We start from the raw sequence: 24,336 nt of genomic DNA on the forward strand, positions 1-24,336 counted from the left end.
TAGCTCCCATTATTTTAAATCATAATATTCTTCTCTGTTTATTAGGTTCCCCACCCACCCCAGATAGTTATTTCTCAAGTATGACAACTTACATAGCTCATTGCTGACTTTCAATCTATACTGATCAAGGAGATGTTTCCATATTGCTTAGCCATCCTTTTGGGCACCAAGGTCAGATTCATTATACCCCATTTTCCCTCCTGGTCCTGTCAAAGGAGATGGAGGCCATAGTTTTGTTATCACATCTGTAGTTCCATACTCTGAGGACAAAGTGAAAAGTCACCATATTCAGCAGTGTGTTGTCTTTAGTACTACTGCATCTCAAGCAGGTTAGAAATGTAAACAATTACAAATAGCTCCTGAATTTGTGTTTCACTAAACGTTGTCTACACACATGAAAATAAGAAATTTATTTTCAGTTCTATGATACTGGATGTAGGAATGGCTTCTTTGAAAGCAATGTGTCCATTCTAAAGCTTCCAACCTCTAACCACAACCTTCCTCTACATTTATCCCGAGAGCTCACTCTTAGGAATAAAGAAATAATGAGATGAGAAGTCCTGAATCTGTCTTACCATCTTTCTGAAATACCTGTGTGTGAGTGTGTGAGTGAGTGTGTGTGTGTGTGTGTGTGTGTGTGTGTTCACATCTGAGTAGCTGTCACTGCTTTCTGATCAATTTTTTCACAATAAGTGTTTCTAGCAAATAATCCCGATGAGTTTCTAAAATCAGAATAAAATAAACTGTGCAGACTTTAAATACATCAATCAAAATGCCTTCAGTTTCCATTCCAACAAAGGCAGAAAACAGCCCCTGCACTCCACTGTGGTTTCAAATATAGCACTCACTAGCTGCCTTTTAAGAGCCTTCAGGGAGGGAGTAAATCAACAATTTTAGGTTTTCAGTTTCCCAGACAGTGAAGTGAAGATTTACCAATTTTCTCAAGTGAAAAAGAATTCAATGCATTTCAAATAGAAATGAGCATCAGATTTCCAAATAAGGGATATTGAATTTTTGTTCAAACTTTTAAAATCTTAAGCTTAAAGCTCTTAGCATAATATTTAAAAATTATTGGTATCCATTTTGTTGGCTTTGATTAAACATAATACAAAGTAACCAACAAGTCTGGTAATATTCACCTTAGAAAAAATATGGATGTGGCCATTATTTATTTCCTTTATTGCTTTCTGTTCATTATCTTTGCTTTCTTTTCTTTGTGTTTTGCCAATCAACAGAAGACGTGTGGGTACATATGGATCACCCCCACTTGTTTACATGCACATCTGTGCAAATACATAAGATGGTAGGTTAAAAAGGAGGAATTAGCTACCCATCCTCTGGACCTTTCCTACAAAAAAGAATTAGTCCAGTTGGTTTTCCAAAATGGATTCAAGGATTCTTAGTGTTCCCTTAGGCTCAGAGTGGTGGATAGGAAAAGCTTATAATCCTCTCAGTAGCTTTTCAGTTTGTTTAGGGAATTGATCAAAGAAAGAAGATTTTACTGGGTGGCATGATTTTTTTATTATTATTATTATTATTATTATTATTATTATTATATGAAGGAGAATAGTGCTTCAGTGTCTTTTGTTTGAGAACAAGCTTAACAAATACCACAAAGTTTACCTCTGAGCCAGAGTCCTAGTCAGCAAGCTGGTAGATATTAAGATTCTGGATTCCTCATTGATTATTATGAGTCAATTGTTGGGCAATTGACTTCCTACCATAACAATTGGCCTGGCATCTATATACAGCTTTTTACAAATGAGTTCACTAAACTCTTTCTACAAGAGATGCTTCTAAAGAGAGTTTTGAGATATACTTCTAAGAGTTATATTGTAGTCATGTAATAAAAGTACTAATATTTCACAAAAACAATGTTCTAGCTCCTAGATTACCTGACATTGGGCTTTTTTTTTTTTTTTTATTGGGGAATATTGGGGAATAGTGTGTTTTTCCAGGACTCATCAGTTCCAAGTCAAGTCATTTTTTTCAATCTAGTTGTGGAGGGCGCAGCTCACTGGTCCATGTGGGTATCGAACTGGTGACCTGGGTGTTATGAGCACTGCACTCTAACCAACTGAGCCAGCCAGCCACCCCTGACATTGGGCTTTTATGATTATCTTAAAAGAATCATAAGATGATACCTATAAGGGAACTCACTGAAACAACATCAGCCAAAATTTGAAATGTTTTGACTTTGGACTCCAAAAGACTTTCATTTTCATATTAATTCAAAACTAGAGCTTCAATTTGGTAATCCAAAATATAAGTAAACCCTTAAAGTGTTGTTACAATTATGATCAAGTGATGTTGTTACTGTTGTGATCCACCAGTTAAAAACCAAATACCATATTCCAAGCTGCTGGGCCACAGAAAAAACAAGCAGATGAGATGAATTTGGTAGAAAGGACTAGAGTTAGGTTTGGGATCATTTTAGCCAACATTCCACTGCCTAAAGGTCAGTAATCTGAACCCTTTTTAATTTGAGCGCATCACAGAACAGCTGAATGCCTATGTTGACGGCATAATTTAAGCTGTTAAGTACCTTCTGGTGTGTGTGTGTGTGTGTGTGTGTGTGTTCATTCATCTGATGTAAGGCAAATGGATAGTAACTCCTGCTTCTTTATATCCCAAGTCCTACCATAGCATCCTAACGTATGGTGGTCATGCAATAGATATTTAATGATGAGAATATGACCTTAAGCAAGGTTTTATGATCTGCCTCAGAAAAGTGAGATAGTGAAGATACAGGCTCAGGACCTATATTAGGGTTCTCTAGAGAAACAGAACCAATAGGATATATAGATATATAGAGAGAAGATGTATTATGGGTATTGGTTCATGCAATTACGGTGGCTGACATACGCCATCTGCAAGCTGGAGAACCAGAAAAGCCAGTGGTATAATTCAGTCTGAGGCCAAAAAGCCTGAGAACTAAGAAGGCTGCTGGTGGTGAGTCCCAGAGTCTGAAGGCCTGGGAACCATGATCTCTGATGTCTGAGGGCAGGAGAAGATGGACATCCCAGTTTAAGAAGAGAAAGAGAGAATTTGCCCTTTCTTCACCTTTTTGTTCTATTTGGGCCCTCAGTGGATTAGAGGATGCCTGACCTCATTGGTGAGGATGGATCTCTTTGCTCAGTCTATTGATTCGAATACTAATCTCTTCTGGAAACGCCCTCACAGACATGCCCAGAAATAATGTTGTACCAGCTATCTGGGCATCCCTGAGCCCAGTCAAGTCGACACATAAAATTAACTGTCAGAGGGCCATAGGAATATACTATAGTTTTGCCCATGAAACTACAAATATAGAACCACTGAAGTTTCTTTCCTGTATACATCAGCTGGTATAATGTGACCTGTATCTAATTCTTTCCTGGTCCTCCCCGATCTGTCCTTCATACCTGCTTCATCCACCTTGTCTCCCCCCTCATTTTTCTCTGTCTTTCTTTGGCTTTATATAGGTGTTGGGAGTCCCTACGGAGGATACCTGGCCTGGAGTTTCCAAATTACCTAACTACAATCCAGGTAATATTGATTTGAGCTTCTGAATGCTCTGAGAATTAGCTGTGTGAGAGATTTGGCTACACAGCGTGTCCTTCTTTTTTAATTGACTCAATAGTGAAGATAGGTCTAGACATATGTTTGGATTCATATGTTCCCTGACTAATCCTTTTATAAGGAGGACACTGAAGTAGTAGTTGAGGTTAGATCAGTAGCCCAACTCTGTAAAGCACAAGTAGCAAACTGAGTAAGAATTTGAAATGACTTACTGTGGATCCCACACCCATTTCCAAATACCCAATATCTCAAAGAAACAACTCAAAAGATAGGCTCACTTTTGAGCCCCATGGCTATTTTTGACTTATATGCTAATACAACAGAGGGGAATAGAGGCTCATTAGACCCAGGACAAGCCATGTAAATTGTCTCTAGATTATATAAGGGTTCATCCATTTGTCTCTAGACCTGATACTTGGTCATTTTCTGTCACATATTTGGTCCTCCAAGATTGGTTCCTAGGGTAGATTTGGTAGTGTCGGAAGTGTTGCCCATGGGGAATCTTTTAGTAATGGTACCAAGGCCATGGCTGAAGGGACAGATTACCCAGTTGTCACATCAAGGGTGTTAAGACAGAAAGGAGGAGACACGCAGTGAGCTATAGGATGAAGGGATGTATCAGATGCTGGACTTCTGCTAGCAGGATTAAAGGGGAGATAGATATTTTATATACAGAAAAGGACAAGAAGAGGATAAATATGGTCCAAGTCACATTTTCTAGTCTTTATAGTTTTACCCTGTCCCATTACTAAAAATACATTTTTCCCAAATTGTTGTCATTACTAACTTTGGTATGAGATTAGCCTGGAAGTGTTTCATGAGAGCAAGAAACTGTAGAAAGATTAAAAAGATGATTAAAGAGGAAAACAAAAGTCATAGGAGGCTAGGGATTTTTTTTTTCTTCTTCTCGTCTCCAGCATCTAATATTTTTTCTCAAACAGCTATACATAAGAATCAAGTATCTTGAACCAAACAGGATTATGGAAAACATACAGCAAGCTAAAGATTAACTGCAAAAATCATTTTAGCTGTTTTGTGAATGCCCCTATGCATTGCTAAAATGGCTTTAGGTTCATTTACAAATAGTTTACCATTTCTATTTTGCTAGTTTAGCACCTGCAGAAAAATGTTGCTGTCTGGCCACTGGGCTTAGAACAGTGCCTTTTCCCTTTGGTCTGAGATAGAGAAGAAAAAAGGCTTCTTGTGGAGACCATGATCCAATCTGCAGCAGGTCCTATCCCCAGTTGCCATGGTTTCTAGAAGAACCTGGCTCTTATCTTTTCCTACCTTGCCTATACCTCTCCCTACCCACTCTCCAAGTGAAAATGGGACCCCTTAGCTTCCTAACATGGATGCGAGCAGAAGTTCAAAGTCACAGATGGGTTGTAGAGGACAATTTGGATAATGTTCATTCAAAGTTGCCACAGTGAGCTTATGCCGTTCCCTCAAATTTTAAACATTTGGGTTTCAGGTTGGTTCAGGCAATAAATAAACAGCTCCTTAATACAGAATGCCTTGATGAGAACAGTAATGAAAGAAACTTGGCTAAAATGCTTCCCTGCCAGATTCTGTACTAAATAAGGTAACTGGGTTCCAATAAAACAGTGAGAAATACGTTGCATTTTTCATTTTGCTGTCATTTCAAAGTAATGTGCAATTTTTTATTTATGAAGAGAAATCTCCAGGTACAACATCAATAGGGTTCATACTTTGCATTGTTTTTGTAGTAAGGATTCAATTTAATTCAAATGAGTCAAAAATTTTTAAGCACCTACCATCCGCCAGGCACTGTGTTATGGGCTGGGTCTGCACAGATGGATATGCTCTATTCTTGGGTTTTTAAGAGCTTGGGTTTGTATTTATTCATTCACACTCTATCACCAGCTCTCCTTATTAATGGGGTGCTCATTTGTGAGCCTTGATTCCGTGAGCTTGAGCAGTGTGTAGCTTATGGGCTAAGGTTATGGATGGCAACTCCGTATCTGCAAATCTTTAAAGTCCAGTGTATCTTGGGCATGGGGTCGATACCATTGATAACTCAATCATAAAGACTATGTTTTAAAAGGGTCATCCACGTCTTTGTTCCAGGAACATCCCCCTAGGTGAATCAAGAAGTCACTTTGAGCCACCCCACCCACCCAGCCCTGTCTGTGAGCTGCTGCTGCTTCCTCGCCCTTGAACTCCAATGATTAAGGGAACAGAAGAGGGGATGGGAGCCAAAACAAATGTCACTGAACAGAACCATTAACACCACCATTCTGGACTAAATTTCCATTCCTTTCCTTTTCCTGCTAAGTAGTAGTAAGAGCCCCCAAGCTTTGAATTCAGTTGGTACAACAATTTTGAGGAAGCCAGAGAGCTCAGAACTTGGGAGAATCATCCAGTGTCCATCTGTGCCCACTCTGCCATTTCCAGGCTTTGTCTGGACTATATCTAGGAGGACAACGCAGTTTCTCTTTGTACAGGTTAAAATAAAACCTAACCCAGCTGAACAGATTTCTCTGAGGTTGGGGTCCTAGTGAGCAGGGTTGTAGGTTTTCTAGCCATCAATTCAGACTCTTGTGCCCGATTAAATCTGGGCAATGTAAGAGAGATATATAATTTTAGAGACTAGCCCTTCCTTCCTTCCTTCCTTCCTTCCTTCCTTCCTTCCTTCCTTCCTTCCTTCCTTCCTTCTCCCCTCACTCCCTCCCCTAACCCCCCCCATTTTAAGCAAGCTGGTTGAGAACTCTGTGTCCTCTACTTCAAAGGGCCAGTTGTCTTATTTTGATGTGGGCAGATTGAGAAGTAGGCTTTGAAAAGTAGGCCTTTTTTTTTGTTTTGTTTAATCTTTTCTCCTGGGATAGCTTTCAGAGCAATATATCCAAGTGTCAGAGAGGGGATTCTGACGGGCACGGATTCTCAGACTCTCAGCAGGATCATTCTCTAACAGAAATATAAAAGTGAAATATTAAAAACCCTGGAACGTGAACTCCATCTGCAGAGTAGCCAGTGTCTTGCCTGCTTGCACCATGGGAAAAAAAGATCTCCTTGAAAAAAGAGGGAGGAGAAAAAAAAGTGCTTTGAGTAAGAGGTTTACAGGTTTAGTAGAGCATAGTAACATCCCCTCAAAGAAGTGGGTGTTGCTCTGTGACCCCCCAAAATGCTCCTTCTTTGACTCAGCTGCCAGAACACTCACCCTCCCCCCCTCAACACACCCCCTTTTCACATGCTAACTGAGGCGCCTGTGATTGGCTGAACAATAAGCTGGTCACACTTGCTAAAGGCCTGCCATCCTTCACACAATTAGCCAAGACACATTAATCAAACTGGCGGGGAACTGGAGCTGGGCTTGCCTCCTGCAGTGGGGGAGGGGAGAAGTTTTGGTGATTGTAATAAGCGTCCACAGGAAGCAATAATAAAGGACAGCATGCTAGAGGGGGTTCTCGGATCAGAAAGTCTAAAAAGGTGAAAGCCCCAGTTGAAGCAATATCTACAATGCACTGGGTTTGTGACACAGGATCACAGAAGCATAAAACAAACTGGATATTGGTCTTGGCTAAAATCTGCTAATACGAGACAGTAGTGTGAATTTAAAGGGTGGGCCCCCATACACAGTTTTACAAAGTTCCCTGGCCCTCTTAGTTTCCCATCCTGCCCCCAAGAAAATGCACTCAGCAGTCTCCTTTTGGGCCTCAAGCACTTTGTGTCCAACTGGAACCAACAAGAGTAAGTCATATATAAGAAATAGAGAACAATTTAGAATCAATCAAGAGAAGGTGTTATTAACTGACAAGATATTGGTTTTAAACTGAGTATTTGGAGGGTATTCAAAATAGTTAATTTTGAGAGAAAAAAACGAGTTAACATTTGTGCTTTTAATGGTAATATCTTCTGGCTTTTCTTTTCCAAATTCCTTTTAAATAGATTTTCCAATGGCAATCTAGAGCTAATAAGATCATACCTTAGAGACGAGTTTGCTACAGAATCATGTAAGGCTTTTAAGAAAATCAACTAAATATTTAGACATTTCTTTGCTAAAGTAAACAGAGGCTTTACTTCTCTGGAGGTTGTCCAGTCACCATCTCATTAGATGCAAAGATCCTGTGATAAAGAAAAACTTTTTTTTCTGCCCACATGATTGCAGCCCAGTTGTGGTTTTTAATGTGTCATTGATTGTTTCATCCAAGTCCTTTTGCTCCACTGAAAGGGTCTGTCGTGGCTCTGTTTGCTTCCTTAAACATGGTTTTTGAAAGCACTCATGCTGTGTGAGCTCAAATCCTAGCATTAATGTACTGCTGGGTTCATTTCACCACACTCAAAAGCGCTGAGTTTAAATCCCTCTCAATTCCATTTGAGGCACCAGAAGACTTTATCCTTCTCCACTAATGGTTCCAAGTTTACATCTAGATACTGGGGTCAAGGACAGGAGAGGATTTAGAAATAACAGTGCATGACATTAGTCAATGCATTTGCCAAATTGGCAATTAGTTCCTGATGTGCGTGCAAAGCATCTTATTCCTGTCTCTTTGATGCTTGTTCCCATTGAGAAGGGAATAGAGTCCACAGAGGCCTTCAAACTTTTAAAGAAATATCTGCTGAAAATCATGCCTGATTTGTGACATGAGCTCAGCTGCAGGGAAGCATCCGGGATTATCCTGGTTCTTTCAGCCCCAGGAAGGAACGTTGCACATGGAAAGAGTTTCCACTGGAGGAACTTACTGGAAATCAAAAGGCAGGAAAGCAGTACTAAAAGCCCTGCAGGGACCCAGACTCAGATGTCCTAGAAAGGATAGGCAAATGGATCCTGCTGACACCTACTTATTTTCAGTATGCCTGCTTTTTCAACTTTTGACCACCAGGTGGAAGCAAGAAATAACAGGGATGCTGACATCAGACCGCATTATAACAGAGCAACCTAGCCTTTCTCTTGGAATGTTTTATTTTGACCTGAAATCCAGTGTAAGAGCTTCACTTCCTCTGACGCCACTATGGAACAGATGATAATTAAAATCTAAAATGATCCTTGTTCCTATTGGGATGATAAAGAGCTCCCATGCTTTGGGCTCAAAGGGTTCTGAGCATGTCTTTGTGTGTTTGTTGTGATTGGCGTTAGCATTCGCTCAGTCACGTGAGATATTAGCCAAGGGAATTATTCAGTGGGCTGATCTGAGGGGAAAGATACTGACAAGAGAGGTTTTAACTGTGAGCACTAGCTCTTACATGGAAGGGCAAGTCCAAGCTTCACCTTGTACTACCTGGGGGCACTTAAGGAAGTTACTTATCTTCCACTTCCCTAATCTGCAAAATGGGAGCATTGAAAAACAGGTTCCCTATGTGCCAGGCACAGACACACATAATTGCTAATCCTTGCTATTGCCTGCCGGGATTCATGCTGGTGGGAGTAGCACAATTTTACGCGAAGAAGTGGAGGCTTCCTTTCAGGTCCACACGGAAGCATTGCCTACATTGGCGAAGGGTCAATCTGCAGCCAAACCTGTTCTCCTTCGTTAACTGTGTTGTGCCCGTCTGTCTCATTTTGCAGGGCAGGTGCCTAGCTTTCTTTTTTTTTTTTTTTTTTTTTTTAGCCCTATTTGACATATTACATTGTATTAGTTTTAGGTGTGCAAGATAATGATTTGATATATGTATATATTGCCAAATGATCACCACAATAAGTTCAGTCAACATCCGTCATCACACATGGGTGCTTAAGTTTTAGTAGGTACTCAGCAAAAGTTAGTGCCCATTCTGTGTTTCACAGTGTGGAAGTTCATTCAGCTGCTCAGTGACTTGTGTAGGTTCAGACTCAGCGACAGGTGTGTGAGAACTAAAGCGGGGCCTGTTTCTTTATGTTTAGCTCCCTTGCATTCTTGGCTTATTTCTAGATGTCAGGCACACCTCCTCGGTTCAGAACTGAGTTTTGTTTTCACTTGCTTGGACCTAAACATTGTTTGAATGCACACACCCTAAGAGCTGACCTGCTGTTTTCAAACTCCTCCCTAAGTCAGTTTGAGGGCCTGTTCTGGCTATCTCAGCTGGGGAAGGCTCCATTCTGCTTCCCCTCCTGAACTGCTATGAGATGCCTGCCTACTCTATGGCCACGGGCTTCCTCCCTGGGAGGACCCTTACTATCTGCATGCTACATAACGGGTATCCAGTAAGGGCTACTACATCACATCACAGATAGCATTCGATATTAATATTATCGTTGTTGATTTTACCCAAAATATGACATAGTGGAAAGAGTGCTTAAGTTTTCTACATAGCAAACTTGACCACTTTTAGTATTTCTCGTATTTTATATACGCCCCCTAACTGACACATAATAGTCACTAAATACTTGTTAAATGAAATCAGTGACTAGGAGTTAAATGAACTTAATGACTAAGAGTTAGAGAACCTGGGTTCTAGTTCCAATTGTACGCTCTGATAATCCTGTTCCGCCTGCTTTGCCAAGCATGTCAGTTATTATTCACCTTGTTACTGGGTGATAATAACTCCTTTATTGAGCACTATGAGTTTGGCGGGCACTTTGCATGCATTATGCTACTTTGATTCAAAACAGCCCTGTCAGATAGGGGCAATGTCATCATCCCACCTTTATACATAAGAGAGCTGAGGCTTAGGGAGGTATGTGCCTTGCCTAGGGTCACCTAGCCAGGAAGGGGGTGACTCAGAATATCCAAACCTGCTAGACTCCAAGGTAGAGCTCTCACAGTATTCCAAATTACCTTCTAACTATCAAAGGGCAAATGTAACGATTTGGTAATAAAGCAATGACCTTGATTGGGGACCAGCTCATTATATTTTTCCAAACTTGTTTCTAAATGATTATGTCCTTCCACCCACACTTGATTTTAGAATCTGTGAGCTTGGTGACATGTTTCTGGAATGTACTGTGAGTAGGCTCCCTACCCTGAGACTCCAGCAGCCCTCCCTTGCTCCAGCTAATGAAGCCCCCAGCGTTCACTGTTCACCAAATCTCTGAATCTCTGAACCACGATTGGGCTCATTACTGCTGCACTTTTGGAGCGCTGCCGAAAGCTCCTGGGGAGTTGCTATTAACATCTTTATTAACCCGTCCCCCAAATCAGTCAGTGAAATTCATTTAGATACACAGCCTACTTTGATCTTCATTAATAGTTTCTTCTAGTTTCTACATTTATTTTTAGTTTTCTCATCTTTAATTTATTTGGTGGCAATTATTAGTTTTTATTGAGGGGGACTAGATAATCTTAAAGTGGTTAAGATTAGGAAAAATTGCAAATGAGTGAGAGCAGGTTAAAAAAAATTTTTTTTTTCAAGTAAAACCTTGCTATGCTCCTTCCTAGTTCAAAAAAGGGGCCTTAAAATCCAAATATCATGAAACTGGCTTGAGCCAGAGACTCCTTCCCCACCTCCGTGGCCTGTGTCACCGATCTCTGTAAGATATAGACAGCAGGATACACAAGTGGGCTTTCTTGAGTTACTTTTGCATTTTTATTTTTATTTTTTACTTTTGCATTTTAAGAATAAGGTTTAGTACATTTATTTTATTTTTATTTTTCATCCAAGCATCAATTTTTCATTCATTCAACAAATATTTATTGAATGCTAAGTGCTGGGACAGGGAGATTCAAGAATAAATAAGACATTGATACCTGTCTTCAAGGAATACAGTCTGGAGGGGGAAACAATAAATAATATAATATAGCAGCACCCCCTGGGGACCTTTAGGAATAGTAGAGAGAAGACCCCCTTGGCTTTTCTGGGAAATTTAAGGACTGTTTGAGAAAAAGAGACATGAGCTGAGTCTCAAAGATGATTAAGTGGGCTTTATCCAGGTGAGCAAGAGGGGAAGGACATTCCAGACAAAGAACTTGACACAGAGGAATAGGAAAGCAAATATATTTGGTAAGATACCAAGCAGGTAAATTGCTCAGGGAAGCTAGAATGTTGGCTTTGTGGTGGGACATTACTAGAGATTAACATGGAAGGGTAGACAGGAACCAGATTGGAAAGTGTTTTGTAATCATTCTAAGGATTTGGACTTGACTAAGAAACAAAGAGAAGGCATTGGATGATTGTTAGCAAGGAAGTGATATGGCAGGATTTAAATTATTTCTTGGAAGACTATACGTAGAATTAAATTAGCCAGAAATCAGGTGGCAATGCTCTACATTCTAGAAGACAAATAGGAAGTCTCAACTAGAGCCATGGCAATGGATAAGGAATGGAGGGGACAAATCTAAAAACGCATCTAGGAGGTAGAGTGAAGGGGAAGTTGTGACTGATTGGAGTTGAGCTGTGAAGGAGAGACCTATCTCCAGGGGTAAGAGAATTATAGCACCACTCACTGGCACAGGAAGTAAAAGGGGGAAGAGACAGATTGGTGGGGCAGGTAATGAGTATAAGGTTTGAACATTTTCAGATGAAGATATATGTGAGGCCTCCAAATAGAGATATCTAAAAAGCAATTAGAAATATAAGTCTGTGTTTACAAGAGTCCAATCTAGAAATACGAAAGTGGAAGCCATCTATTTAAAGTGGTATTTAAAGTCCCAGGTATGAATTCAGTTGCCCAAGGGAGAGTGTGTAGAGAAAGAAAACTATGATGGAACCCATGAGGACCAATGCTAAGGATCAGGCAGAGGGCCTGGGGTATTTGGAAGCCGAGAAAAAATAGACAGAAGGGCTGGAGAAGACCGAGAAATGATGATGATGATGATGATGATGATGATGATGATGATGGTGATGATGAAGATGGTGATGATGGTGATAGACCACAGAAATCATATGGCCACAACCTTGTTGGGGGGAGGGCCAAGTACCCCATCTGCATATTCCTAGTACTGAGCACAATGCCTGCATGTGGTAGCCCTTAAGCATTTGTAGAGACTACGGGGGAATAGTAAATGTTGTCAAATGATGCATTGTTAAATATCATAAACACCTAATGTCATAGTCAAACTATAGCTGGAACATCATTTGTGGGGGTGGATAGACATCAGACATGGTACTGCACCTGGGGGAGAGGAGAGACTCCTGACTGTTGCCCATTCCTTCCACTTCTTCATTCACCCACAAGGAGCAAGTCCTGGCCTCCTTCCTCTACCGAGACCATTACCTTAGTTAAGAACAGGCTTCAGAGGATGGGATGTTTTCTTAGAATCCACAGAAAGCTCTGATGCAGGTTTGGAAAAGTGATAAGTCACAAATATGAGTTGGAGTGCCAGGCTCAAATGCCACGGTGCACCCATGGTGACAGCACTGCTTTTGGCATCCTGATGATACCCAAACAGGAATCTAAGGCCTGGTAATACAAAGCACCGGAAGGATCAAGTTTAGACTCCTTGAGCCAAAGACTAAGGAAGCTTCCAAACCAGCTACTTGAATAAAAAAGGGAGCAAGCAGCCACAAAGGTGGGAATGTGTGTATTTGGGATCGGGGAAGGCAGAGATAGGAGAATAACTACAGATTTTTGTGGTGCAGTTTTAAAGTTACTGCTTGAGATAGTGAAATAAGGCTAACAACTTTATCAACTATTTAAATATATGATATCTTGAGGATGCATTGTATTCGGGACATTCCAGAGGTGTAGTTCAGTAGACAGCACTATAAGATAACGTTAGGGTGATTGTGGTAAGACTCTAGTAACTAGAAAATGTTTTACCTTGAGCTAAGACTCAAAATGGTCCTGGTTATGTTTTATCAATCAACCAACAAATCTCTGTTGACTAAGGTTACCGTACTTGCATCAGTTGTAAAATGAGCTTTCTTAAACATTTATGGAAGAATGCATTATTTGACTATCATAGCTGCAGTCCTGCCGTCATTTTAATATTACTCCATTTAGTTGAGAAATTAAAATGTTCAGCTTTTTAAATTTCCTTTTGCAGCTTCTTTCCTTTTCCTACCTTGAATTCCAATTGAACTCCAATGAGAACTCTTTTAAAGAGAACTGCAGAAGAAGATGGAGAAAAATCTGATTTACTACCATCTTTGGAAGGAGCAGGGAAATAAGCTACCTACAGATTTATTATTTTTAGACACTACTGAAGCCAGAGAAACAAACCACTCTTGAAATGGTGCTGTGTACCATGCCTGTCTGTTTGTGGATCATTCTCTCATTGATTGCTTGCAGCTTAACTACTGGGGAAAAAATCAATGGGAGAGAGGCAAGGTCATTCAACATCAGGTTATCTGCATAAGAGCAGGAGGGCAGGTCACAAACAGACAGTGGGCTCTGGCTGGGCTTCATCACATCAACCTGACTGACCCTGGACACATCAATCCCTCTATCTCAACTAATGCAGCTACAAAATAGATGTGGGAAGAGAGTCGGTGCAAGAAATGGAACCTTAAGTTCAATGTTGTTGCGTTGCCTCCAGAGCAACTCTTGCAGGTCATCCTTTATTGGTAGACTTTATAAGAACTGATGTTTTTCCTTATCATGCTTCCTCTTCCACATCCTTGAAAAACATATACACCAGACACTATATTCTGTGTGTATATATATATGTATATATATGTATATATGGATTAATTGAATTCTCACAACAAACTCACTTGAGGAAATGAGCCTCAGAGAAGTGTGTGGGAGACGCTGGTGAGTGGTCCACCTTGCCCTCCTTGCTAGACCAGTGTGCTCTGCCTCACTTAGCCCCTGGAGACCATTAAAGACAATAATAACAAGGCAACAATGGACTGATGCTGGGCCCTCCCCAGGCTTGGTGACTCAGACTCTCTGGGGGGTAGAACCAAGGCTTCCTTTCATTTCAAAACTGTCCCAGGCGTCAGATGCTAATATGTAGCTTGGCTTGAGAACCACTGTGCAGGACCATGCTACTTCTCCAAAATGAACAGTTAAAAACAAGAAGAAAAACATAAGGCATATGACTAACATTTATTAATGCCAAGTGCTTAATCTTATCTAATCCTCCCAAAGCAACTGGAAATATTTTCCATTTTACAGATTTGGAAACTTCCAGAGAGGTTAAATAATTTACCCCAAATCACAGAGCTCATAAAGGGCAGGTAGGAAATTTGAGCCCTGGGTTGTGTTTATGTTACTCTACACCACACAGCTAAGGAGCATGCCTCTGGCTTACAGTGAGGACTCAAAAAAAATCAAGCCAGGCTTATAAGAACTCAAGCTTGGAGCACGTTAGAATTTCAGTAGACTGCAACAGCAAGTTATAAAAGGTTTCCAAGGAGAATAAGGCAGAAATACCTGAGAGGAAAGAGAAACGATGGTTCCTCAGACAAGAGAAAGAGGCAGAAAGAAAAGAGGTAAAGCAAGAAGAAATATTAATTACACTCACTATCCAAATTCTCACAACAGTCCTATGCATTGGGAACTATAATTATCCGTCTTCTGCAGATGGGAAAACTGAGGTCCCGTGAGGTTAAGCAACACACTCAGGTTACACAGCATTAAGTGGCATGGTGTGGATTCAAAATCTGGGTTCAGGGTCCTAATCACACATGGTTTACATTGCCCATCACTTTTCAAAGGAAGAGGAAGAAGGAGAAACATAGGATTTATTTTTTTAATGCTCCCAGTAAGGCACTTTACATTCATTAATTCAATGAATCAATGAATTCAGTGAATCACTTCATCCTCCAACTCAAGTCAAGGATATAGTCTGGCCATGGTTAAAGTATCTTGCTTAAGGTCTCAGTGAAACTGAGCAGCAGTTTCAAATCCTAGGTTTGGTGTTCCAACCCTAATTCAGTTTCTTCCAGACCCATGTTCCACAAGAAACACTAAAGATAGAAATAGTGTTAAAATATTAAAGGCCAAAAAAACACAGCGCATCGGGCTCTAAGTAGGGAAAAACAGAACATAGGAGGGGATTGAAATGGATTTCACTGTGTTGATGGAAATTGGGATATGACTGAATGAAGAAGTATTTTAATTTTGTTTGGCCAGGGAAAAACTCTAAATAGGCAGCAGAAGTGGTTTGGAAATACACATTCTAAACAAATACCAGATAGTCTTATCTTTACTGGTTATTTGAATTTGGGCACCATCATCTGAACAGAGAGTAAATAACCTGTACATACATTCCTTAGTGCCCACCTGGGACTATAAAACACGAAGCAACCATTTGGTTGCTTCTGACCTTGAAAACTCAGCTTAAATCACTTTCTTTGACCACTCCTTTCAGTCTACAACTTTTAGCACTATAAATTCCATTTTTAATTGAACTCGCTTTCGAAGTTACAAAATAATATGTCATTTTTATTAAAAAGTAAATTTAAGAAAATAAACATAGAAATACAAAAGGTAAAGCCCCTATAGACACTATCACTAGCCTGTGAGTCGTCTTCCAGGTCTTTTTATGTGCACACATAAACATGAATTTGTCAGTATGATCCGAATTATTTTTTTGCCCAACTATGATAAAATTTTTTTGTTGGGTAAACAGTCTTCATGTATCTCCATTCCTGTAGGAGCTGGAAGAAGAGTTCTTTTAAAACCAAAACAATTACATTTCAGGCCCAAGAAAAGTATAAAGCAGAAACGTCGTTTTAACTGACAGTTGACATCCTCCTTTCTCATTGGAGTAGGAAGTAGACGGATGGGATTTGATAAGGAGCATCCGCCTATGTCTCCTGTAGCTCCTCTTATGGCCCTTACACAGCGTAAGCATTCAATTAGTATTTCCTGACTGAATGATCAATTGTCCCCTCTCATGGTTTTATCTCGGGCTGAACAGTATCAACACCTAGAATAACTGAAATATATGTATGCACATGTAAATATAATGAGTGCTCCAAAGAAAATTACAAATTTTATTATCCATTTTGGATCATTCAAGCCAGGATTCACTTCCATTTTTACTGCTAGTGACATAAAATTAGCCCTGTTACTTTTTAACCACTTTTGAGGCTTTGCCCCATCATCCATCACATGACTTTGTTCTCTCAAATGAATTGTAAGCTCGAAGAGGGTGGGGAGATTTCTTTTGTGTGCTCCCCAGAACTTGGTACGTGCTCTGCACACAGTAAATGCTAAATAAATGTTTATTGACTTTACTGAATATTGTGACTGCATTAGTTTGCTAGGGCTACGGTAACGAAGTACCACAAACTGGATGAGTTAAAACACAGAAATGTATTATTATTTCACAGTTCTGGAGAGGAGGTCTGAAACTGAGGTACTGGCAGGATTGGTTCCGTCTGAGGGCTCTGAAGGAAGGGTCTGCTCCAGGCCGCTCCCCTGGGCCGACTCCTCCTTGTGTCTCTTCACATCATCTTCCCTTGTACACGTCTGCCTCTGTGTCCAAATTTTCCCTTTTTATGAGGACACCAGCCATAATTGGATTAGAGCCCAGCCTAGGGACCTCATTTTAACTAATGATATCTGCACTAATTCTATTTCCATATAAGGTCAAATTCTGAGGTACTCGGGGTTAGGACTTCGACTTACGAATTTTGGAGGGGACACAATTCAACTCATAATACTGACCCTACACAGAATCATAAAAATTCATAGTGAGAAGAGGCCTTAAACATCATTTAGTTTGTCTATCTGATAGCTGAATTCTCTCTTATGCCAAAAGCCAAGAAGAAAGCTTAGAATTTTAATATTTTTGGAAGCAGGTTTTTTAGGGTTGTTTTGTTTTTTCACGTGTCTGTGTGTGCCTTTCAGAATGGTTCCCACTGCCTAAGCCTCAGAGCCTTCAGAATGTCTGGAACAGGTGAGCACCACTTTGGAAAGTTTATCTTTCAGCAGGGTTGAAGGTATGTTTCCCTGGACCTCAGTCCACTGAACACTGCAATCTGGGGACCTAAGCCCCAGGAAGACGCCTCTAGGAGAGCCAGCCACCTGTGAGTCTTGTTAGTTTTTCTCTATGAATCATTTTACTTTCAGTGAGTTTGGTCATTAAAATTGTTTTGTGCCCCTCAACCATGCCCGAGGCCCTGAGAACGAGGGAGTGTTGACCTGCAAGAAAACCTAGTGGGTTTATTATTCTCCAACACAGAGAAACCAAATAACATCATTGAGTGGCTATTGGGGGGCGGGGGGGCAACTTGATTCATGGAGGTCATGCTTTCCCAGGCCCTCTCTACGCAGTCTCAGCTCAGACCAGGGCAGACTTTTATTACCAGCTTTCAACAAATCCCTAGTTTCTTTTGCAAAGTAAAACAGATAATAGAGACATTCCCGGAATAGTTAGCTAACTAAGCCCTGCCAGGCAACCTCAGGGCTAAGAAGAACTCAGTGTTTTCGGACAATGACCAATTACAATAACCAGTATTATTTGATCTGAGAGTAATTAGCCGAGGCTCTGTTCTTTTTGCTTCAGTGAAGAGGCAAAAAGGGCAGTGAGGAAAACATCAGAGACAGGGGAAACGAGCTCAAATGTCAAAGAAAAACGCACTCTCGCAGGTGGGGAGAAGGGAAGAGATCCTAACTGAACATTTGAATGTTGTTCTTCCCTGAAAATGTGGTCAAGTTTAGCCCAACCAAATTTTGTTTGATTTCTCCAGACTTCTGTTCACATGCTTCAAAAAGCCTCCTTGTAGAGTGACTATCAGAGCACAAAGAGTAAAATAGGTCAGAACATAGACCTATGTATGGATTACCAACGTCTCTTACTGGGAGGGACATACCTCCCCAGGATGTGCATACATGCCACACTTATTTTCAGATGGACGGTAGCACCTAAAACTCCGTCATTTTGGAGACAGGCTCCAGGGAACTGCTGTTGAGCATTTCATTCACAATGTGCAAACGTTCTCTTGCCAGCATCATTAGGACCCCTAACCTCTAGATGGAGATACTTGGATTCCCTGTGGCTTTCTTTCATGTCACTACTGGCTTCTAAAATAAGTGGTAACTGCAAACCACCTTAATACCCTGTGCTGCTGCTGTTGGCACTGTCACATGGTTGAAGAAAGTGCCACCAACCTCCTGCTATCATCCCACCAGCCCTTCCTTCTAGGGCTGAGCAGGAATTGAATTAGTTACATATCTTTCTGGCTTTTCTGACCACACATAACACCCACCACCTCTGCCCATCGCCTGGCTCCCAGCAATACCTTTGTCTTAACTTAGACTCCTGGCTTCTCTTTGCTCAGATCCTCAGAGCAAGGTATAATGTCTAACACAAAAGCCACTAGCCACATGTGGCTATTTCACTTTAAAGTAATTAAGATTAAATTTAAAATTCAGTTGCTCACTTGCACTAGCCCAATTTCCAGGGCTCAGTAGCCACAAGTGAACTGTGGGTCCCCTATGGGACGGGGCAGACAGAAAACATTTCCATCATCATGGCAAGTTCTATCGGACTGCAGTGGCCTAGATTATCACGTGAGAAATTTCTTGGCTCTGGGAAGGGCTTTGTTGTTGAAAGAGGACTAATGGTAGGTGGGATGCCTGGTATGTGCCTACCAAGGTGCTGCATATATTATTTCATTTATTCCTCCCAAATCTCATTCCCATTTCAAAAAGAAGGAAATAGGCTCACAGAAGTTGAGTAACTTGGCCAAGTTCATCAAGCTAAGTAAGTGATAGAGATAGGATTCAAGTAATAGACAGGTCTCTGTGGCTTTGTTAGTTGAGTCAGGTTGCAGATGTGACGAGTAAAGAGCAGCAGAGATGTCACTGGCTTTTCTATAAAATTTCTGCAGAGGTGCATCGTAACTGTGCAGGGATTGTAAATGCCTCCCCAAGGACTTGCCTGGGGTTTAATGGTGACCTGATTAACTTGGGCCTAGCAAGTGCACACTCACTTGTTAGACTGATTAGAAAATTATAGCGTCTTTCCAGTTGTTTCTTCCTAGTCTTGGAAACATTTCTTATTGGGGGTATGCTAAACTGACAGCATTAAGAAGTACCTACTCTCATGGAACAACAACAAAAAGGTCATGACTGAAAAAAACCAATGATATTTGCACAAAGTCTTAGTAAAAAGACTTAGTAAACTCATAACCACTTAGGAAAAAGGTATTGTGCCAAGATTAACTGCTTAGTTTTGATAATTTCACTGCAGTTATGTACAATGTTAACATTAGGGAAAGCTGGTGAAACCTAAGGTCACTGTCTGTATTACACCTGCCACTCTTCCATAAACCTAAAATTACTTCAAAATAAAGACAAATTGAAAAATTGAAAAAAAAAGTAGGGCCCACTGTGTCCCTGCCCTTTTTCTCTTTCTGTGGATCTAGGGGAAAAACTGCAGCAAAGAACTCAATTGAACTCACAGCGACCAGCCTTGTGCTGCAAACAGATAAAGCCCTTCCACCATCAAGGCTGATGGCAGCATTGGCCGTGGGAGATTTCTGTATTCAGTGCCAGGCTGTGCTGTTACCGCAGGTCCCTGAGGACCACCTGATTTTAGATGGGTTGAGGGATAGGCTAGTTAATGGGACTTTACACAACCACAAAGCCTGACTTTTATATTTTCTTATTGTTTGTGTTTCTATTCTGGACTTCTAAAACTAAATGTGGATGTCCTCGCACCCAGCACATCTTTTAGGATCAATTTATAATTTTCATCCTTTCTACAACTTTTCTAAGCAGTGGGACCTGTGTCAATTCATATCGGCTGGAATGAATTTGTTTTCCGTGCACACAGAGACAGGAACTCTCCCGGGCTGCTGGTGGACATGGAAATTGGTACAACTAGCCGATGTTCATAATCAAAAACTTGAACATGTATATCTTTTGACCCGGGGATTTCAAGTCTTAGAATTTATACTAAGAAAATCATTGCTCAAGTACTCAAAGATTTCTCTTTGAGGATATGTGTCACAGGATGACTTTAATAGTACCCCCTCACGCCCTAACGAGAAAAGGACACAACTTCAGGAAGTGTCTGGCGATGTAGATTATGGTATGTCTATATAATGGGACGCTACACAGCCATTACGATTATGTCCTGGAAGGCTGTTCCAAGTCCTGGGAAGATGACCAAGATAGTCAAGTGGAAAAAGTGAGTTATAACAGCATGTAGAGTATGAGCCCATTTCTTCAATAAAACAAAAAATATATCCATATAAAACTAAAGGACTAAAGAAGAAAAACATGAACACCAAAGCAATGGTGATTATCTTTGAGCAAAGGGGGTTATCTCAGAGTTATGGAATAGTTTTAATTTTCTTTCTCTGCATTTTCTAATTGATCTACAATAAGTATGTTGGCACTGGAAGCTTCTCACTTCTTGAAATGTTACTGGAAGGACAGGTTCACCTGAAGAGTCTTTGTCTTTATTAAGGAGGCTTTGTCTTTATTAAGAGTCTCATTAATTGGATGGGCGGGTTCTCCTAATTGTGCAAGATACTCTTGGCATATTTGGTAGTTAACATCACAAGTCTAACAAATAACATTTATTAACATTTAGCCTATATGGGAAGGTGCTGGTAGGCCAATTAACATTTGTGATGTTCACTTGTCATGCCAACTTTCATATTTAAAGTAGAGGTTGTAACCAGTGAAGAATTATTCCAGTAGGAGTTGGAGGAGGTGGCAAATTGTAGAAATGTGACAATAAAGGCAGTGGGTAACAGCTAGCAAGACTATAAATAGCGGAAAGAAGCAAAATGATATCAACAGGGAAGAAAATTAACACATGTGCCCAAAGAAACGGCATTTGTATTTCTGGGGCTCCCCCTCAGCTCCCATATAAGAATGCAATGTGCCAATAGCAACTGAGTATTAGGATGCTTGCCAGGCCAGGTGAGCTCAGTACGAATTTGCTGTTAGTAAAGTCTTATATTCAGGAGGCCACGGATATGACTCACACAGAGAAGACCAACATGAATGTGGCTCATGGGAGGAAAAGTCTTCACTAACATCCTTTGCCCTGGTCACTGTCTCTGCCAGCTGAGAAGCAAGAACAGTGGCTGGTGGCAGTCATAGTTTGGAGGCCATGGGACTGGAACAAATCTCAACATCACTAAAAGCCTTGATGCAACCTTGTGTGAAGGGTGGAAGGGAAGGTTGATTAGTTGAAGAGGAAAGTCCTAAAAAAGAAGCCCTCCTATCACTGTTCATTACCCACTTTCTTTCATTTATCTGGTAAAAGTGGCCTGTTCTTCCTGTATGTGTCCCTAATGCCCCCATAAGTTCCATCAGCCTCTCCTGGCTTTCCCAGCCACCGACAGAAACATTCAGTCTAAATAAAACCAGTATGCACGCCATGCTAACATGAGTTCACAATAGGTCCCCTAGCCTTCCTTATGCAATCAGATTGCAACTCCTAAACCCCTTCTACAGAGCAATTCTGTAACAATTCACTTGTATGGGTCAGTGTGTGGGAAGAACAAACTGCTGATTGGGGTAGGAGTATAGAGGTGGACGCTGACGGAAGCATTGCTCCCCCCCTCACCATAGCCACCTTTCTACCCACCCACCCCTTGGAAATTCATAGAGTGGGTTCAGGCCCCAATTTAGGCACACATCCTACCCACCACCCCATAGCAACGGTGGACCTGAATCTCACAAGATTTTCCCTGAATCTCCTTCCAGACTGATACCAGGCCCTAGTGATTGGTACCTGCTTCCCCTCTCCAACCTCCCCATTTCATTGACCCTGAAAACCTGTGCCTGGGAAGAACACCCGGTTGAGGACATTTTCCGCACCAGCACTTCTTCAGGCCACTAGCTACTGAGCAGACCTCACGCCAGACTCCCTGCTCTCCTAACTGGCCTGGAAATTTGCAAGGACTGGGGATTTGCAAATTTCTCTTTATCTTGAGTCTGTAAAGCAACTAAATTACTCCAAAGTTTGAGGGTAAAGTTATCTGTTTTAGAAACAGTTTTATGTCATGGGAATCAGATACCTGAAAGTTTCTTATGTAAATCTTATGCAAAATTTAGTCAAATTAGGCAAAGTCCTCTGGGCCAGGATTTCCAGTATCACTGCCTCATGGCACCTGGGCAGGGAAAGGGTGCTTTGTCGTTTCAGGTTGGTATATATATTTGACATTAAATAAGCCCATCTATTTTTGCTCAGTTGGGGATTTGCATGGCTGTGCAACTTAATTCTGAATAACAGACATCAGTCCTGCAGTTAATTGCCTCCTGGGAACTGCAGTTTTTCGTCTTGAGGCTTTCCATTTGTCAACCTGTCTGTGGGCTCTAGAGATGGGTGTACTTAAGTGATTGGCACTAGATTAGCAAAGACTTTCAAACATTATAAGTAAATAAGAACCATGAAGACCCACAAGTCCTGCAGGATCAGCCACTGCCACCCTCCCTGGCTTCATATCCTGCCCCTCTCCTCTTTTGTCCCAGGCCAGCCAACTGGCCTTTCTTCCCTTCTTTAAGCTCATTCTTCTCCTCTCCCCCACCCGCTGCTCCCCAGCCTGTGTGAACATCAGATCTCTGCCTACATCACCTACCCTCCCCTGCCCCAGTTCCTCAGCTCTCAGCTCAAATGCCACTTCCTCAGTGACACCTTCCCTCACCAGCTCCTTCCACTCTAAGTCAGGTATCTGGGCCTTTTTTTCACAGTTGTATTGTGCATTTGTAGGATAATTTGACTAATATCTGGCTCCTCTACTAGACTAACCTGCCAGAGGACAGGGTCTTGCCTGTATCTCCCAGAGCCAACCCCCTACTAGCACATAATAGTTGCTCAACTAATGGATTCACTCATCTCCAAATTTATAATTCAGCATAAGGTCAACTTGAGGATTTGTCCTTATTGTAATTTGGATACTTAAGTACCCCTCTTCCTATGCTCCATCTCAGGGGGAGCCAAGAGAGCACCTTAGCTAATAGCCCTGGGAACTGAGCTTCAGAAACATTTTAAATAAGGGTATTTTCCACCCAAGCTTCACCCTCCAGAATCACCTTTCTTCCTCTTCCCCTTCTAGGATTCTATGCTTGCAACACTCAGAGCGTATTTCCATTTGGGCTCTTCTGCTTGGTGGGAACTGCTGTGTCCCTCAAAGGAGATTCCCTAATTATATATTTCTGCTTCTATAATTATAATTCTGCATCCTTTATGTATACAAGGTGCCAGAGACACTGTGGAGGCTTTGGGGGAGCTGAATGATAGAATACTGAGATTTTCCCCCTTCATCTTAGTAACAGGACAGGTAAGAGTTTCAGTATGGAGGTTATTTTTCCATTTGCCATCAACGTTACTAATCCCAGGAAAATTATATTTGAAACACTCTTCTAGCCATCTTCTTTCCCCTTTTATTTTTCAGAAGGGAGGACTCTGGAAAAACTCTCCTTTTCTCTCCCACTTTTCTAGGTTGGGCAGGGTTCCTGAAGCTGAAGACCTGGCCTCACAAATGCTGAAGGGTTTTCCTAGAGATCGTGTCTCCGCCCAGGAAGCACTGGTTCATGATTATTTCAGCACCCTGCCGTCTCAGCTACACCAGCTTCCTGATGGTGAGTGAGGGAGTGTGTGCGTGTGTGTACACATGTCAGTCTTGGTGTCTAAGTGTTTCCTCCAAGTACTGGAGAATCATAGAATTTGCAATCAGAAGTGAGCTTAGAGATCAATTTGCCTGGGAGAAGCAAGATGGGACCCAGTCTTACTTGAGTGTCGCATGAGATGCTCTAAAACTCAAGAGCACTGGTAGATTGAGGTGACACAGACCTCCTTATAATAATGCAAACATTTCCCATATACACACTCACACTTAGAAATTGGATGACATGAAAGCTGCCTCTGAGTTGTTTGCTTTCACTAGCATCTGCCAGGAGAAGCACAACCAAAGTTTCTAACAACCCCCTTCTCTACTTCCATGAGAGAGTAAGATGATAGGTGACATGGATATGTCAGAGAGGAGAGCTGGGCCTGTCTCCATTGGTAACCTGACGCTGCCAAGGGAAGGACC

General features: G+C 41.3%; 1 protein-coding gene across 8 annotated transcripts in view; it reads left to right on the plus strand.

The window, feature by feature from the left end:
• Positions 1 to 24,336, plus strand: part of CDK15 (cyclin dependent kinase 15) — a 92,772-nt gene that overhangs the window by 53,975 nt on the left and 14,461 nt on the right. For all 8 annotated transcript variants that reach the window (XM_019726820.2, XM_074340201.1, XM_074340174.1 and 5 more), the window contains 3 exons: positions 3,465 to 3,528; positions 17,183 to 17,231; positions 23,745 to 23,884. In XM_019726820.2, the coding sequence (XP_019582379.2) occupies positions 3,465 to 3,528; positions 17,183 to 17,231; positions 23,745 to 23,884 (253 nt within the window). The remainder of the gene's footprint in view (positions 1 to 3,464; positions 3,529 to 17,182; positions 17,232 to 23,744; positions 23,885 to 24,336) is intronic.

This window comes from Rhinolophus sinicus, linkage group LG01 (genome assembly GCF_036562045.2).
Source record: "Rhinolophus sinicus isolate RSC01 linkage group LG01, ASM3656204v1, whole genome shotgun sequence".
NCBI lineage: Eukaryota > Metazoa > Chordata > Mammalia > Chiroptera > Rhinolophidae > Rhinolophus > Rhinolophus sinicus.